The sequence below is a fragment of the Diadema setosum genome, chromosome 4 (assembly GCF_964275005.1).
Source record: "Diadema setosum chromosome 4, eeDiaSeto1, whole genome shotgun sequence".
NCBI lineage: Eukaryota > Metazoa > Echinodermata > Echinoidea > Diadematoida > Diadematidae > Diadema > Diadema setosum.
Window position 1 is genome coordinate 28,037,712 of NC_092688.1, and position 15,462 is coordinate 28,053,173.

Below are 15,462 nucleotides of genomic sequence, written 5' to 3' on the forward strand. Positions count from 1 at the left end.
AAGAGTAATCAGAGAGTGGAATAAGTTGGCACCATTTGAAGTAGCCCGACCAGACGCTGTTACGCTATGCGAAAACAGCGTCTGACGTGCGCGGCATGCAGCCTCGAAGTGAGGAACCTCAACACAACTACAAAACTTAGGAAAATGTATACTTTTCTCCTTTAAACAGAATACTTTACTCACGTTAAATGCATGTTTCTATTACAGAAGAATAGTCCGCCACACTGGGTCCATGGAGACCACTTGCGATAAGTCCGTGGAACAAATAAAATTACACTTTCTGGCGCAATTCCTGACCGTCTGGCTTTGTCGTTGCAGGATTCAAAATGTCGCCTTGACTTATGCGCATGCGTGACCGGATGTGCTCCAGAGCGAGCGCGTGTGCGTTGAAAGTGTCGAACAAACCTTGGCGTCTGCTACACAATAACCGTGGTATGGAGCTCAATGCTCGTCGCCCGACCAGACGCCAGCCGCCGCCAAGCCCAGTACAGTTTATAGCTGTATACTAGTAACCGTGCGTACGCTGCTTGAGTGTAACAGCACGGTCGACAGCGCGACCTTTTGAAAGGGCATTCACATCACGTGACCACCCAATTGGCCTGGCGTGAAAGATTGTGTACGGTGTGGACATGCTGGATATGATGATCAATTTCGGTAAGTTTCATTTTGTACATTTGAATACTGATAGCATCAGATGTAGAGTAAATATTGAAGAGTATACTCGATGGGTTTGAGGTGACAAAAATGAACGTAAGTATCAAAAGTCAAAGCTATCGTGATACGATTACGTCGCTCTCCTAGTGGTTGGTGGTCGCGCGCGTACAGCCCTGTCGCGACGTACCATGTACAGCGACTGGGCTGTGTATAGTTACATTTGAAGTTGACAGCCCATCTTTAAACAGTTTCAAGTCTAATGAGGCTCTGGAGTCAAGACAAAAACAAATATTAATTTTTAAACCCCGAAGGGATTTTTTTTTTTTTCCATGCAATACAATTTCTGCACAGCACCTAACAAAAAAGTTATTTATGTCATGTAATGTTGACACCAGGGGCAAATAAGTTGTGTTTAACTTTACACCCACTTCCAAGGTATGTTATCCAAGGTATGTTACTATTGTCTGAGCTCTATTAATATTCCTCACAAGAAGTACCGTTGGTACACAAGGTCACAAGTAAAGCACATCGCACAATAATCCAATGGCAATGCGAGTTGAGCTATTCAGTATTCTATCATGTTGCTGATGCCTGTGAAAGTTCAGTGTGGAACCTTCAGTGTTTCAATTCACCTAAACTGTAACTGGTAATTATGCTACACATGTCTCCGAAAATGTGTTACAGATGAACCACAAACCAAGAGGAACCGCGCAGTGAATACAGTATTTGTAAATAAAATACATAAGCAGTGATAGGCGAGGCGTGTGCATGCACGGCACGGACCACGGTCGCGGTGCAGGGTAGAGGCGCTAGGCGGGGACGCTGCGCCGCGCCGGTAGTGGTTCTGCATCTGGTATGCGAGAGTAGGTCTATGTTTTATCGATGAGGAAAATGTTGTCTAGTTGTCTATAGCAATTAAGGGAAAATTGAGTGCTTTAACAATTATCCTCTTACCAGCCTCGTTAGAGATAGGTTCAATTCGACGTGAAAACAAGTGAGTTTCGGTTAACCAATAACGATACTACTAGACGTCTTAATGGTTATATGATAGGTACTTTTATTAATATTAGTATGTTTAACGTTTAGTACACGACAGCCCTGGCCGTGGCGTTCCGCACAGACTGGATGCTTTGCACTGTACAAATTCATAAATTTCGCAACAGCTGTACAAGATAGTCCTACCTTTTGAATGGAGAAATGACGGCTACAGCTTTGAGCAGCTTTTCTACAAGAAGCAATGGTCCGCACTCTTTGCCTTCAATAATTTATCCACAAAATCGTGGTGATGTCATCATATACCTTATGAGGATGGAGTATTGCACACGACGATTGGGTCCTATATAGTATCCCGTAGAGATGAGACTGACCTATCATATCGCGTACCGCGTACGGTACGTACTGTTCCCACGCTGCATGTAGGCCATGCTCAGATCACGCCGCGCCCGGTGGCGTTTTTTTTAAGACGGCACAGATTGGGGCATGGCGCGTGTTAAACCTATGGGAAAAACGTTGGGTTAGGGTTTTTGGTTATGGTTATGGTTATGATTATGGTTAGGGTTGGGGTTAGGGTTAGGGTTAGGGTTTGATGGTTAGGGTTAGGATTAGGATTAGGGTTAGGTTTAGGGATAGGGTCCCCGATAGATTTTTAGTTTCCCCAACCTGTGCCGTCTAAAAAAAACACGCCGCCCGGTGGCGCGGGGTACGCGGTCCATACAACATAGAGGGCGATTTCATTATGATAAGAGTTTGTTGCAAAGAACTCCTCCCTACACATGTCACAAGCAGCTTCAATACGTCGGTTGAGAATGATAAGGGCGTTAAGTTGTCACAAAACCCAAGTGTTCGAGACAACTTAACGCCCTTCTCATTCTCAACAGACGCGTGACCTGTATACGTGTATATGATGGATGTATGATATATTGTAGGCACGTAATGAGCTTCTAGAGTGTCTCGCCCGGCATGCGTCCATGGGCCGATACAGAGATGTATTCTAGAGTGTACGTACCTACAGTGTTTTTTTGTTGTTGTCGTTGTTGTTGTTTTTCAACATGAGCAATATTTGCAGGCATTGACGTATCAACTTCCACTGTCCTTATCTCCACAATTTTTATAAGGCATTTCAGTCTTCTGCTAGCTATGACACTCAGCCATCAAAATATCATCGGACCTCCCAACCTTTCCGAATGAAAGAGTGATGATTTGGCTCAAAAGTAGGAAAGAAAGAGCAAGTTCCCATGAGTGTGTAGTAAAACGCAGAAAAATAGGAAACTCGTGATCCTGTTGAAACAAGAGCTGGGAATGGTCAAAATTCAGATTCTTTCCTCCAAATTCAGTATTGGTTGGGAGGTCTGTATCATACATGATTGTATAAGGCCTATTTGTAATCAAGGTACTAGTAATAGATTGTGGGTATATAGTCCCATTGTTGAATAAAAGTGCAGGCCTCATGGTACACATAACGATCCGTCCGTTTGGGTTTTGTTATTGTTGCTTGTTTGTTTTTGCTTTTTTTTTTTTTTTGCTTTCTTGGTTCTCTTTTTGCCCAGAAGTCAGAGACTTGAATATCGGCGGAACATTATCCCCTATACACGCGTACGGTATAGACCACTCTTTTTATAGTCAAAATTGTTCAAAATAATCATGTAAGCCTATATCGCCCGCAACTTTAAAAAAAAAAAATAATAAAATCCATGCACTCCACGTGTAAAATGACGTTGATGAAAATAAAAAGAAAGCACAGATGAAGTTCAACTGAAATCGAATCTAACATAAAACGGTTATCTACTTTATTATCCCCAGGTAGGTTTTCTTCTTCTTCTTCTTCTTTTTTACCCCTAAGGACTGTAGTATATCATAGGCCTATGCGTCACGCATTGCAATGAAATGAGGTGATGGTTGGCCCCACAAGTCTCCAGTTCACTTGCACACAAGTTTGTCTTCACCAGACGTCAAGAGGGTAATATAATCCACATATGCCCTTCATATTAAATTGTTCTGAAGTTGTAACCGTTAGTAATTGAGCATTAAGTATAATAGACAACAGGGATGCGGTTGGGTTGCTCCGTTGACAAAAATGATAAATTTATGAATAAAGGCTCCACGTACACTATAGCATCCAAAGTTAAAATATGGCCTGAAAAGACATTTAGGCCTACAGTACAAAAACAAACAAACAAACAACAAACAAACAAACAAACAAACAAACAAACACACAAACAAACAAACACGAAACACAGAAATCAATTTGTCTCTTTATTTTGTGTGTGAACCTGTGATAGGAAATAAACCCATTGTATATTGTACCATGGACCTACATTACCTACATTTGAATTCCAAAGATTCCACCCTTACATGAAGTTCCCGTCTAAGCACCGGCGTAGCAAAGGGGTGGGGGGGGGGGGAGGTGGGGTGGGCGATGGAGGCGGTTCCGCCCGCTTAATACCCGGCGTTCCCACTGCCGATCAGATCAACTCGATCAAGCGAGATCAATCCCGAATTCTGAGTGCACAAGACTTATCACTATACATTCCGACAAATCAATAGTTCCCTCATGTACAAGGGAATATCCCCATTTAATCAACCCTTTCCTCTCCCATTCCCCGATCATTTTTGTAATAATTTCCCAAATATTCGATCAAAATATATGCGTATACGAGATATCTGAATTTAAACTTTAAAAAGGCAAAAGCTCCCTCGTACGGGAAGGGTGGGGATAGCACTCTCCCACGCTTTGTCCCTGTTTGCCCCCCCCCCCCCCCCCCCCCGGCCCTGTGCATAAAGTAAACTATGGCTACACTTTGATATATGCCACAAAATGTGGGCATCAAAACGTTTAACTGCGATCAGAAAATACAGAATCTCCCTCATGTAGGAGGGAGAATAGGGCTTATCCCCTCCCACATCATCCTGCTATGTCTCCTTCCACATACTAGCACTTCTCTGACTGACAAATTTCCAGATATTCCAACAGAAGTGCGCGCCATGTGCAGATTGTTGAATTTCAGTTCTCAAAATGAAAAAAAAAAAAAAAGTTCCCTCGAATATGGGAGGGGTATCTTGCCACACTCCCATTGATTGGTCGACTCTATAGACTTAGTATACACTTTGGGGAATGACAATTTCCGAATTTCCCACAAAAAGTGTGCGTAAGATCGCTCTATTTCAATTTTAAAAACGCAAAAGCTCCGTCGAGCGGGAGGGAGAATACCCCTCCCACACACTCCCCCTCTAGCTCATTAGACTTTGTACATACACACAGATGATTCATACGAGGAATAAGAGCTAAATGCCGTCAACCCTTTGCTAATAACACTTTCCTGAAAAGAGCCCTGATTATTTCCTTTATTATTTTTTTTTTTTGGGGGGGGGGGGAGCTAGAAAAAAATTCAAAGTATTGCACCAAAAGTTTGCACCAGATCGCTGAATTGCAGGTCTGAAAAATGTAAAATCACCTTCGTGTGGGAAGAGAAATATCCCTTATGTACACCCTCACCGAGTGTGCATGCCTTTTCTGTTTGATTGCTTAACAGACAGCGTTCAAGAAATTATTGTAAGAATTAATAAAAGACGTTTATTTGAAACGTTATACCTCTTTCTAGGCAAATTGGTTAATAATAATCCACAGCAAAATATCCTGCTACCTTAAACAAGTGGGGCCGTTTCAAGTCGATAAAACATGCATCAAATTGCACCATTTAAACATCAAAATGCAAAAAGTTCTCACCGTGGGAGGGGTCCCTCTCGCTCGCTCCGCTCGCTCGGTCGCTTCGCTCCCTCGCATTGTAACCGTCCCCCAAGATCATATCCGCCGGTGCGTTTAAGGGGGGGGGGGGGGGGGGGGGGGCTTGATCTTGACACCCCCGGTCACGCACCCCCCCCCCCCCCTCCTCATACACACACACACTGAAAAACCTTCCGCGGCCCCTGTATTGATAGGCAAAGTCACGATATGCGTAGCCAAAGTCATGTCCAATGACACGAAATTAGTCATGTTCTGAGTTTGCCGCTTCACATCATTGGCGTTTATATTCAAAGACGTTGCTGTCTGAAAATGCGCATCAGCCAAAAAGGCCGAGGGAAACACTTCTTTTGTCGGTGACGACGCATTGTTATTAATACAATCATCATTTTCAAGACAATAACATGGCGGCGGATTTCGTACTTCGAAGTGGTTGGATTTTTTGAAAGTCCATCCGCGCTATAATGTAGGCCCATGATAGACATTGCATAATATGTATATATAGTATATTGTCTCTTCGCATTTAATTTTTTAATAACAATTGGAAGTGCCGACTCAAATTAAATTTCAACGAATCATAATCATAATATTTTGCCACCTCCGCACCTATGTATTACTAACAAATTGATACATGTATTGATTTGATGCGGGATTTGATACAAACATTCATCTGTCAAAAAAAAAAGAGAAAAAAAAAAGGAGACTGGAGATGCAAGCACCATTATAATATGTAAAATCCATGCATGCTAGAAGCAAATAATTCATCCTGCAACCAACCCCAATGACTAGATTTCTAGATTTATATAAAAATCCCCATGTTACGTCAACAAAAAATATCAGCGGTTCAGCTGTCCAGATCTGCGTTTTATCTTATTTCAAAGTGTAAATTCAGATCGTATTCACCCCTGAAGATGCCTAAAATGATAAAATCATGCCATGGCAAATCTGTTAAGATGATTTAGTTCCAAGATGATAACCTCATCAAGTTTAAATACTGATGATTAATACTTAACAACTTGTAATATCGGGGGTAAAGCAGCTAAACATCCAGGCCGCTAGCCTATTGGCAATTCAGTGTTCCACAGACTTGTGCGACCGTGATTTCAGCTGCGTCACGTTTTGCCGATGTGATGGGCCTAATTCATAGTGAAAAGTCGGGATAAAAAAAAAAAGAAGTTTAATTCATTACTTGTATCTTTAGCATCGCTTTATATAAACTTGTGGAATATAATCGCCAAATTTGCAAAATATATTGTTGAAGTCTTATTGAAGTCTGATGAAGTCTCTCCGCAGAAATGAGAAACAAGCTAAATACACTAAAGCTATGTGTAAATACGGCCTATTAAACATAGTTCACGGAGTACTAGTAGCATTTTATTGCCCTGCCCTTTTTTTTTTAATTCAAATCATCTATTTATTTCATTGTCATTATTATTATTATCATCATATTATTATTATCATTATTATTGTTATCATTATTATCATTATTGTTGTTGTTGTTGTTACTATTATTAATGTATTTTGTATTTTGTTGCTTTTTTTTCCGGGGGGGGGGGCGGATGCAATCATTTCCGAACCGGAAAGAATTGCGCCTTGGTCTTTCATGACTTTAGAGCCTATAGAGGCTTTCACATCTTCTGAAAACAATTCTTTTAAAATTTGGACTAACAGTTATCACGCCCCTGGGCACTTCACAGTCATGCGCGCCACAAAAAGAAATTTCCCACACGTATAACACATGTATTACCAAGGAATGACAGAACTGTGTGATGTACAATAATCACTCATTTTCTGTTTGTATTAGTTTGTTATATTTATTATGTAATCATGTATTCTTCATGCTTGAATATAAGTTCTCAAGTTCAAGACCGAGGTTACAGTGTGTTGTACACTAACATTTGTAAATTGATTGGAGTATATAGTGTGTATCTGCTTTTCCCCCAAGAAAGTTTGACTATGCAGTTTGACCAAAAAAAAAAAAAAATAAATAAATAAATAAAAAAAATTAAAGCTCTATCACTGCTGATTTTAGAGAAGAATATTTTTGAATATTCTTTAATTTGGGAGGTTTGGGCCCCCTGTTGACACCCACCAAGGGGAGCATGGTGCCCATTCATACAAATTGAGATCATATGCCCCTAGGAATGCTACCTGCCAAATTTCGTGAAAATCCACCATGTTACTTTCAAGGAGAAAAAAAAAGTACAATTTAGGCTTGCATTTGAATCCCCCCCCCCCCCCCCCGGCTCCAAGGGAGGGGGACATCCCCGGATCTGCTATGAGTCATCAATGTACTAACTCAAAGTATTTAGCACTTCTGGTTCGAGAGAAGAAGATTTGTAAATATTCTTTAATCTTTGGGGGCCGGACCCCTGGGACCCCAAAGGGGAACATATGGTGCCCATCAGTTGAACAATATTGACATCCTAACCCCTAGGCATGCTCCCACCTGCCAAGAATGGTGAAAATCCATCAAGGGGTTTTCAAGAAGAAGATGAACATGTTCAATAAGTCCCCATTTGGACCCCCCCCCCCCCCCCCCAAGACAAGGAGGGGAGCACCCCTGATTCTGCCATGAACAAACTTGAAACAGCAGTCATCAATGTTCTAACTCATAGTACAGTACATGTATTAACTTAGCTCTATCACTTCTGGTTCTAGAGAAGACTTTCAAAGATTCCTCAATGGGGGGGGGGGGGGGGGGTGGTCCCCTGGGGCCCCTAAGGTGAGCCATGGTACCCATTTGAACAAACTGAGATCCTATCCCCATAGCGATACCTGCCAAGTTTGGTGAAAATTCATCACATGGGGTTTTTAAGAAAAAGATGAAAATGTACAATTTAGGCCCCATTTGGAAGCCCACGGTGGGGGCATCCTTGATTCCGCCATAAACAAACTTGGAATTACAGTCATCAATGTGCTAACTCATAGTAAATGTATTAACTTGGCTCTATCACTTCTGGTTCTAGAGAAGATTTGAAAGATTCCATAATTTTGGAGGTTTGGGGCTCCCTGGGGTCCCTCGGGTGGGGCATGGTGCCCATTTTAACGAATTTACATGTATATCCTATCCCTAGACATGCTACCTGCCACGCTTGGTGAAAATCGGTCTTGGGTTTTCAAGAAGAAGATGAAAATGTAAAAAGTTTAGGCACGGTGGATGACCAACGAAGAGTGATCACAATAGCTCACTTGATGTTAGCTAATAAGATGAGAAAACTCCATTTGCATCGACTTTGTACACAAAATCACTTTTTTGAGCCAATTTAGTTAGGTCTGACGAGCATGTTTAAAAGGTCATGCAGTGTCGTAACAGTATATGCCCGATTTTTGCAAAAATGGTGTCAGATGTGCGAGACTTGAAAGTAATAAGTCATCGAGCCGCATGGGCAACACATTTCGCATGGCGGAATGGTCGTGGAAAATGTCAAGGGGGTTGATTACCCCCTCCCCCCCCCCCTGCCATTTTAGGGTTAACCCTAATCAGGCTGGGCTTTTTTGGCTATGCTATATCTTGGGGGGGGGGGGGGGGGGCGGATTCCGCCCCCCCTTCAGATCTCGCCTATGGAACGCGCGATCGCGCCGAAAATCGGCACACGCGACACCCGCGACGTATTCTATCAAAATGTATGGTTGCTTTCTCCGAAAATTTTTTCTTATATTTCATATTAATTGATTATTGTAATTTATGCATAAAATCAGTTTGGGGCTCTAAATCACTTATTTATGCTCCAATTAAGCTAATTTCTTTTTTAAAATGTTTCTTGTATCATTCTTTTGAGACATAGGATAAAAAAAAAAATCTGTATCGAAATTAATTTCTTATGTATTTTACTGTTTTTTGAATTTCTTATGTATTTCTTTGTTTTTTGACCTTTTGTTTTTGTTTGTTTTTTGGCCAAAATTTGTCACAGACATTTTTCACAGCATCATTATGCTAAAATAAATTAATTTCGGCCATTCTAAGTGAAGATATGAATTTTTATGTGAATTAATTAAAAAAACACAATTTGCATTGGATTTGTACACAAAATCACGTTTTGGAGCAATTTTGGGGTTGACAAATTTTTTTCGAACGGGCGTCGCGTCAAAACGGTACGCGCGGGCACAACATTTGGGTCTCAAAAGTTGCGCGATACTTGAAAGAAAAAAGTCATGAAACATCGCGGCGGGAGCTTATCGCGTTGCGAAGATATTGCGCGAAACGTCGAGGGGGGGGGGCGGATTCCGCCCCCCCCAGCCTGATTAGGGTTAAGAAAAGTTGTGATGTCAAGTTTTATGTGAGGTATTCAAAACAATCAGTAATACTGTACAATGATGTGTCTATCCAGAAGATTTCTCTGACTAAATTTCCTAGAGCAATTATGTACAAGGTACATATTTGCTATATACTGTAGTTGAATTTTGTTGAGGTTATCATATATAAAGCAGGAAGACTCCGCAGGATGATCAGAAATACTAAGTACTTTTGTGTTACCGCCTACCGGTACTTGTACATGCTTCTCAGTTGACCAAAATGACGCCCAGGCTATTACTAGTACACATGTACATTCTTTTGTCATGACATGAAGATGCTTCTTCATTTTTCATGAAACTTCCTGCAGAAACACAGGCTTGGCAGCTCTGCTGTAGGCATCTCACAGCCATCTACCCACCGGCCACTAAATGGCTTGTGTTATTGTGAAAGCGGAACTCCCTAACGTCACGGGGAAATGAAGCCCATATATACATGTGGACTGACTTGAGTGCAGCATTGCAGTAGAACGCATTAGTGAAATATCGAGGAAATCAGACAATCTGTTCAAAACTTATCAATTTCTTAAGTTTCAGTGCAGCCGTCATCGGATTACAAGACTATTACAGCTCATGGAAAATGATTCAAAGAAAATTTATAGAGAATTCCACAAACTGCTATTTTGTTATGAATAGCACACACTCCCTCGACTTGTTATTATAAAATGGGCTTTAGAATCTCTGCAATCTGATTGGTCAATCGTAATGCATTGAATTTTACTGAACTGGTAACTTTTTTTTTTATTACTCCGTCCTGAAAAATCTGAAGCCTTGTACAAAGTACATGTATTGTAAGTGCATTGGACGCATGATGGGGAACAAAGTTGAATTTCATGAATTTATGGGCCCATTATATAAAATGAATGATGCACAGGCATATTTCGTGGATCAGAGAATTGGATACTCTTGGTAAACTTTGGAAACAGTTCAAAAGTTAAACTAGCGCATCCAATTCTCACCAATCCACTCTGTCCTGTGCATCATTTGTATACTGGCATATGTCAAGGGTAACATTATGCACCTGCTTTTTGAAAGAAGCCAAGTGCTCTTTCATTATGCTAGAAAAGTGAACATATGTTGGATGATTAAAATTTAAAAATTTGTAAGTTGTGAACAGATTGTCCGATTTTCCTCAAACTCTGCTGATGCATGCAATATTGCTCCATTCCCTCAATTTACATACAGTGCACTCCTGTTATGAAGAACAGTTATTACGTAATTCTGGTTACATTATCCACTCCATGTATATATATTGTTAATTTGTTACAACAAAATTTTTATAATGGAAAAAAAAATGTTGGTCCTGAGGACTTCGTTATAACAGGAGTCCACTGTAGTAAGATATTTGGTTTCATTCACCTTTCATGCAGACTTGGCAAAAGCATTTTTACGTAACATCTGAGGCAGACATTCATGCACACACGCAAGCATCCAACACATCTTTGTACAGGGGAAACTCGATATAGGGAGGTCAGGACCGGGTCATTTTCCTTGTTATAGCCAATATCTCTTTATATCAGTACGCATGAAAAAAAACCCAACATGACTTGAAGACATTAATTTCCGTATGTGGGACGATATGTATCACGCTTCAAGTAATACTAATAACCTGGCAATGAGTGTGAGGGAATTACTCACCTTTATGTGTAAGAAGATGTTTTTGCCAATGCAATACGATATTAAGAATGTGTTTCTCAATGACGTTCAAATTTGTAAACATCTTCTTACACATAAGGATAATTCCCTCACACTCACTGCCAGATTATCAGTACTAATTGAAATGTGTATAATATATATATAGTCCCACATGTGCATTTTTTTTCATGCCTACTGATATAACAAGTTATTGGCTATAACAAGGAAAACGACTGGGTCCCGACCTTCTCGTTATATCGAGTTTCCACGTATGAGTTATACTTTCAAGAGGTTCTGCATAATAATACAAAAAGAAGAAGGCAATCTACAAGATTGATTGGGTGTTACACTTATCTATTTCAATATCTTACATTAAAAAAAAAAAATAACAGTCAAATCTAAAATAGCTTAAAACAGTGCCAGCCAGGGAATCCTTGCCTTTTGCTACAAATGTATGAGCAAAAGATGAAACACACGCACGAGAAATTTGCAGATTTAGACAAATAGACCCTACAGCATAATAGTAAACTGTGATAATATATGGCACTTTGCATGTGTTGAACATACATAAACCTTGTGCACTGACACATAAGGTCTCCTATCTCAAAGTTCATAAGTAGAATCTGTTCTTATATGTAATATGAGGTCTTGAGCTTTGTTTTCCTTCAAATTCTCACAATACAGTTTTAATAAATGAAGGAAGTCGCTATTCGAGAATCATTTTCTTGTACTCCCCCATTCTTCACTTCAAGAATTTCTAGCAGCAAACACTTGCCACATAAACCTCAACATAAATATGATGAAGCTAGATTAACACCGCTTATGCACGCTCTGTACAAGATATTAATTTGGTGCCAGCTAAGCACAAAGCATAACTGTTGAGATGAAGAGGTTAGGAGGAAAAAAACAAAAAAACAAAAAACAAAAAACAAAACAAAACCTGCATGTCATTAAAAAGCTGGTTCAGATTTTTGTGGTGATTGATAATATTTCACATCTCAGCATTTATTTCTCATTGTGGTAAGTCTGGTGGGTTTCTTGTAATGTTCCACCTTACACATAACCCAGTGCAGCCTAAGTGATGATCGCTTTCGCTTCTTGTGATCTAAATTCACAATCTAACTGCAGTAGGGTCTAATAAATGAATATGACATATTTTAATTAAGATCTTGAGTTACTCACACCAACACTTACTGTGGTATGTTGCACTAAGAGATAAATATCACCACTGTTCAAAACGAATACAAAAGACAAGATACCACAACGTTTTACAACTTTTATGTAGCCCTTAAAAACTTCATATTTTCATGTGTTCACTTTGTTCCACTCAGAAATACATATTTACAGCAGTGTGGATGGGAAAAGAAATATTTCTCGCTGTTGCCATGAAGTATCCAGTTTACCTTACATCAGCTACTCAACAAAAACATGAAAAATGGACCCATTCAAAATGAATGGTTATCATTTACCAACATTTAAGAGGCAGATGAAAGGTATACACAAATCAGCACAATTAGCCATATTCAAATGAGTGACTAAGATGCACAAGAAAATGAAGAGTAAGATTTACTAACACTTTATCAAAGTCATAGAGGTGGGTCATATGACAGCTGATGGAGCTGTGTAAGTATCTAAACAAGATATGGACAGTGTGGCGATGATCACTGCCTTTCAGGTAAAAAAAACAAAACAAATAGAAAATGAAAGGAAAAAGAAGATCAATTTTTCAGCAACTTGGTCTTCAACATAACATGTGTGTACAACAAAGCATGATGGTCCCCACTCGAGGAAAAAAAAAAATCATTATGGATAAGACTACACTATACAAAATCTCAGATTCCTTTGTTTCCCCTCCCGTAAGCATGTACAGTCTAGTAAGGCCGGTCTCTCCTCTCCCTACGTTGGTCCATTCTGTCTCCACCCATCTTGAAGCCACCTGGGCCTCCAGGGCCACCAGGTCCACCGGGGCCGCCTGGACCACCAGGTCCTCCACGCCCACCACGGAATCCACCCCGTCCACCACCGAAACCTCGGCCACGATCTCCACCGCCAAACCCACCCCTTCCACCACGGTCTCCGCCCCGACCACGATCGCCACCACGTCCACCACGGAATCCTCCACGTCCGCCACGCATGCCACCCATGTCTGGTGGGCCTCCTAGAATGACAATTGTGCAATTCACTTCATAAAAATCTTTGAAAAGGGGAGTATAAAATAAATATTCCGTACACCTTCCACTTTCCCTTAATACGGTAATTAATCAGACTGTGTTGAGTATTATCTAATCATGTTCATATCCTGCATTATCCTTAAAACTCTTTGTAAATGACAAGGATCAAAGTACTTTGAAAATGACAGAAGTGAATTGTGTGTTTTCATGTCAGCACGGATCACAACTATTTCCACATGAATTTAGCTGATACGTACTTCTGCAGTGAAGTGATGTTCATGGTATATCAAATTTGATGAATATAACGAGTCACAGATTGAAAATATTTACAGCCTTTGGCAAAGGACTGCCTGGTCAAGTTTATTTGATAATACCCTATTCTATGTGCCAACTTAGAAACTTAGATAAATGCTGTTCTCACAAAATGAGTAATTACATGATAAAGTTAGTACAAGCACCATATTTGATCAACATATAACTTGTTGCTTTCACATTGCTACATACCTCCACTTCCACCTTCCCTTGCTGCTGAGCACCTGTTACATGTCTGCCTCCAGCCAAAGTTTTTGTTGTCACATGATCTGCAAGGAAAATGCAGAAGAGATGTTTAACCTCAATTCAGGATTACCATACTCTATAAAATCCAGACATGTAGAGTGTTTGTGATGATGTATTGGCCTTCAAAGTGTTTTAGTTGATTCCCAACCAATATTCAGGCTCAGTTCTGTCCACCTAGCTGTTGATTCAGGGAGGTGCTAGAGAAGGAGCGGCAACTAAAGAAGCTCTCCTTTGAAGTCATGCGCGGCACCGCCGAGAAGTTATGCGTTCAACTACAGGTGTTACCCATGTGCTTTGCCAAAAGAGAGCATCAATAATCGGGACTAGTGCTCTCACATCTAGAAATATTTGCTCCTACTGCAATTCGCTCTCTCTTTCAATGTGATGGCAACAATGAATTTTGTACCTTGAATTGGAGCAGCGAATCAAAATGCAGTGTAAAACTCACAATTTTAACAGCAAATAGTTTAAAAACACGCTGGAACACGCTTTAACCGAGTACTTTATTTGAAAGATTAAAATACCCCCTTATTAACAGATAGAAAATTAACATGCGGAAATGTGCGCATTATAGAAAAAATTAGGTTTTTAAGAGGGCCTAATTTTCATTTCCTTTCGATTGCGAATTACGAAGAAACTAGAAATACATGTTTATAATATTGAATTCTTTCCGAAACTATTCTAAATCAATTCAAGTATTTCATTTAAAATGTTGCGGTGAAATAAATCTTGTAATTCAATGAAAGGTGAAATGTGTTCTTCGTCTCCGAACTTCGTCTTGCAACTAGAGCGGTGCCGAGCATGACTTCAAAGCGAAATGGAATGCTACACATCCCATTGTAACACCTTGAACCCAAACATGTGTTTGCATGAATTACGAAGAGTTGCCACTCCATCTCTGTAACACCTCCCTGGTTGATTTAAACAACTGGGGTGGGCAAATCTTTATTTGAACCAGTATTTCAATTTGACCTTTGACCTCTACCCAAAAAGGGCAACTCAATGTTCATACAAATTCATCTGACATATTCTTTCCTTATTTCTGGCAATGTTTGCTGTTTCTCACAGCAGTATCATTAAATTGCTTCATCAATTATAAAACAAGCTTGACAGCATTCAGCCAAAAACTTCCAAGGAAGAGAGTGATTGTGAAATTTTGGACTCCACCTAACTAGATACTGCCTACAAAAACTAATTCTGTGAATCACATTCGTGTCAAGAGATTAATCATGTTTGTGTAATCTATAAAAGCTCTAAAAGTTTCAGTTTTGTCGCTTTCTTTCAGATTTCATTGCTGCCGTTTGACCATTTACCTCAAGACATCATTTCATCCTCAATTGTAATCACTATATATAAATATCATTCAGATATAAGAAATGGCTGTTGTAATCCTGAAGTCAAGAAAGAACAGCA

At 40.0% G+C, this 15,462-nt stretch overlaps 1 protein-coding gene across 17 annotated transcripts in view; it reads right to left on the reverse strand.

Moving 5' to 3' along the window:
• Nucleotides 1-11,657: 11,657 nt before the first annotated feature.
• The window catches only part of LOC140227986 (uncharacterized), a 34,636-nt gene continuing 30,831 nt past the window's right edge, over nt 11,658-15,462 (reverse strand). For all 17 annotated transcript variants that reach the window (XM_072308370.1, XM_072308371.1, XM_072308377.1 and 14 more), the window contains 2 exons: nt 13,996-14,072; nt 11,658-13,478 (listed from right to left, as the gene is read on the reverse strand). In XM_072308370.1, the coding sequence (XP_072164471.1) occupies nt 13,192-13,478; nt 13,996-14,072 (364 nt within the window). In that variant the 3' untranslated portion in view covers nt 11,658-13,191. The remainder of the gene's footprint in view (nt 13,479-13,995; nt 14,073-15,462) is intronic.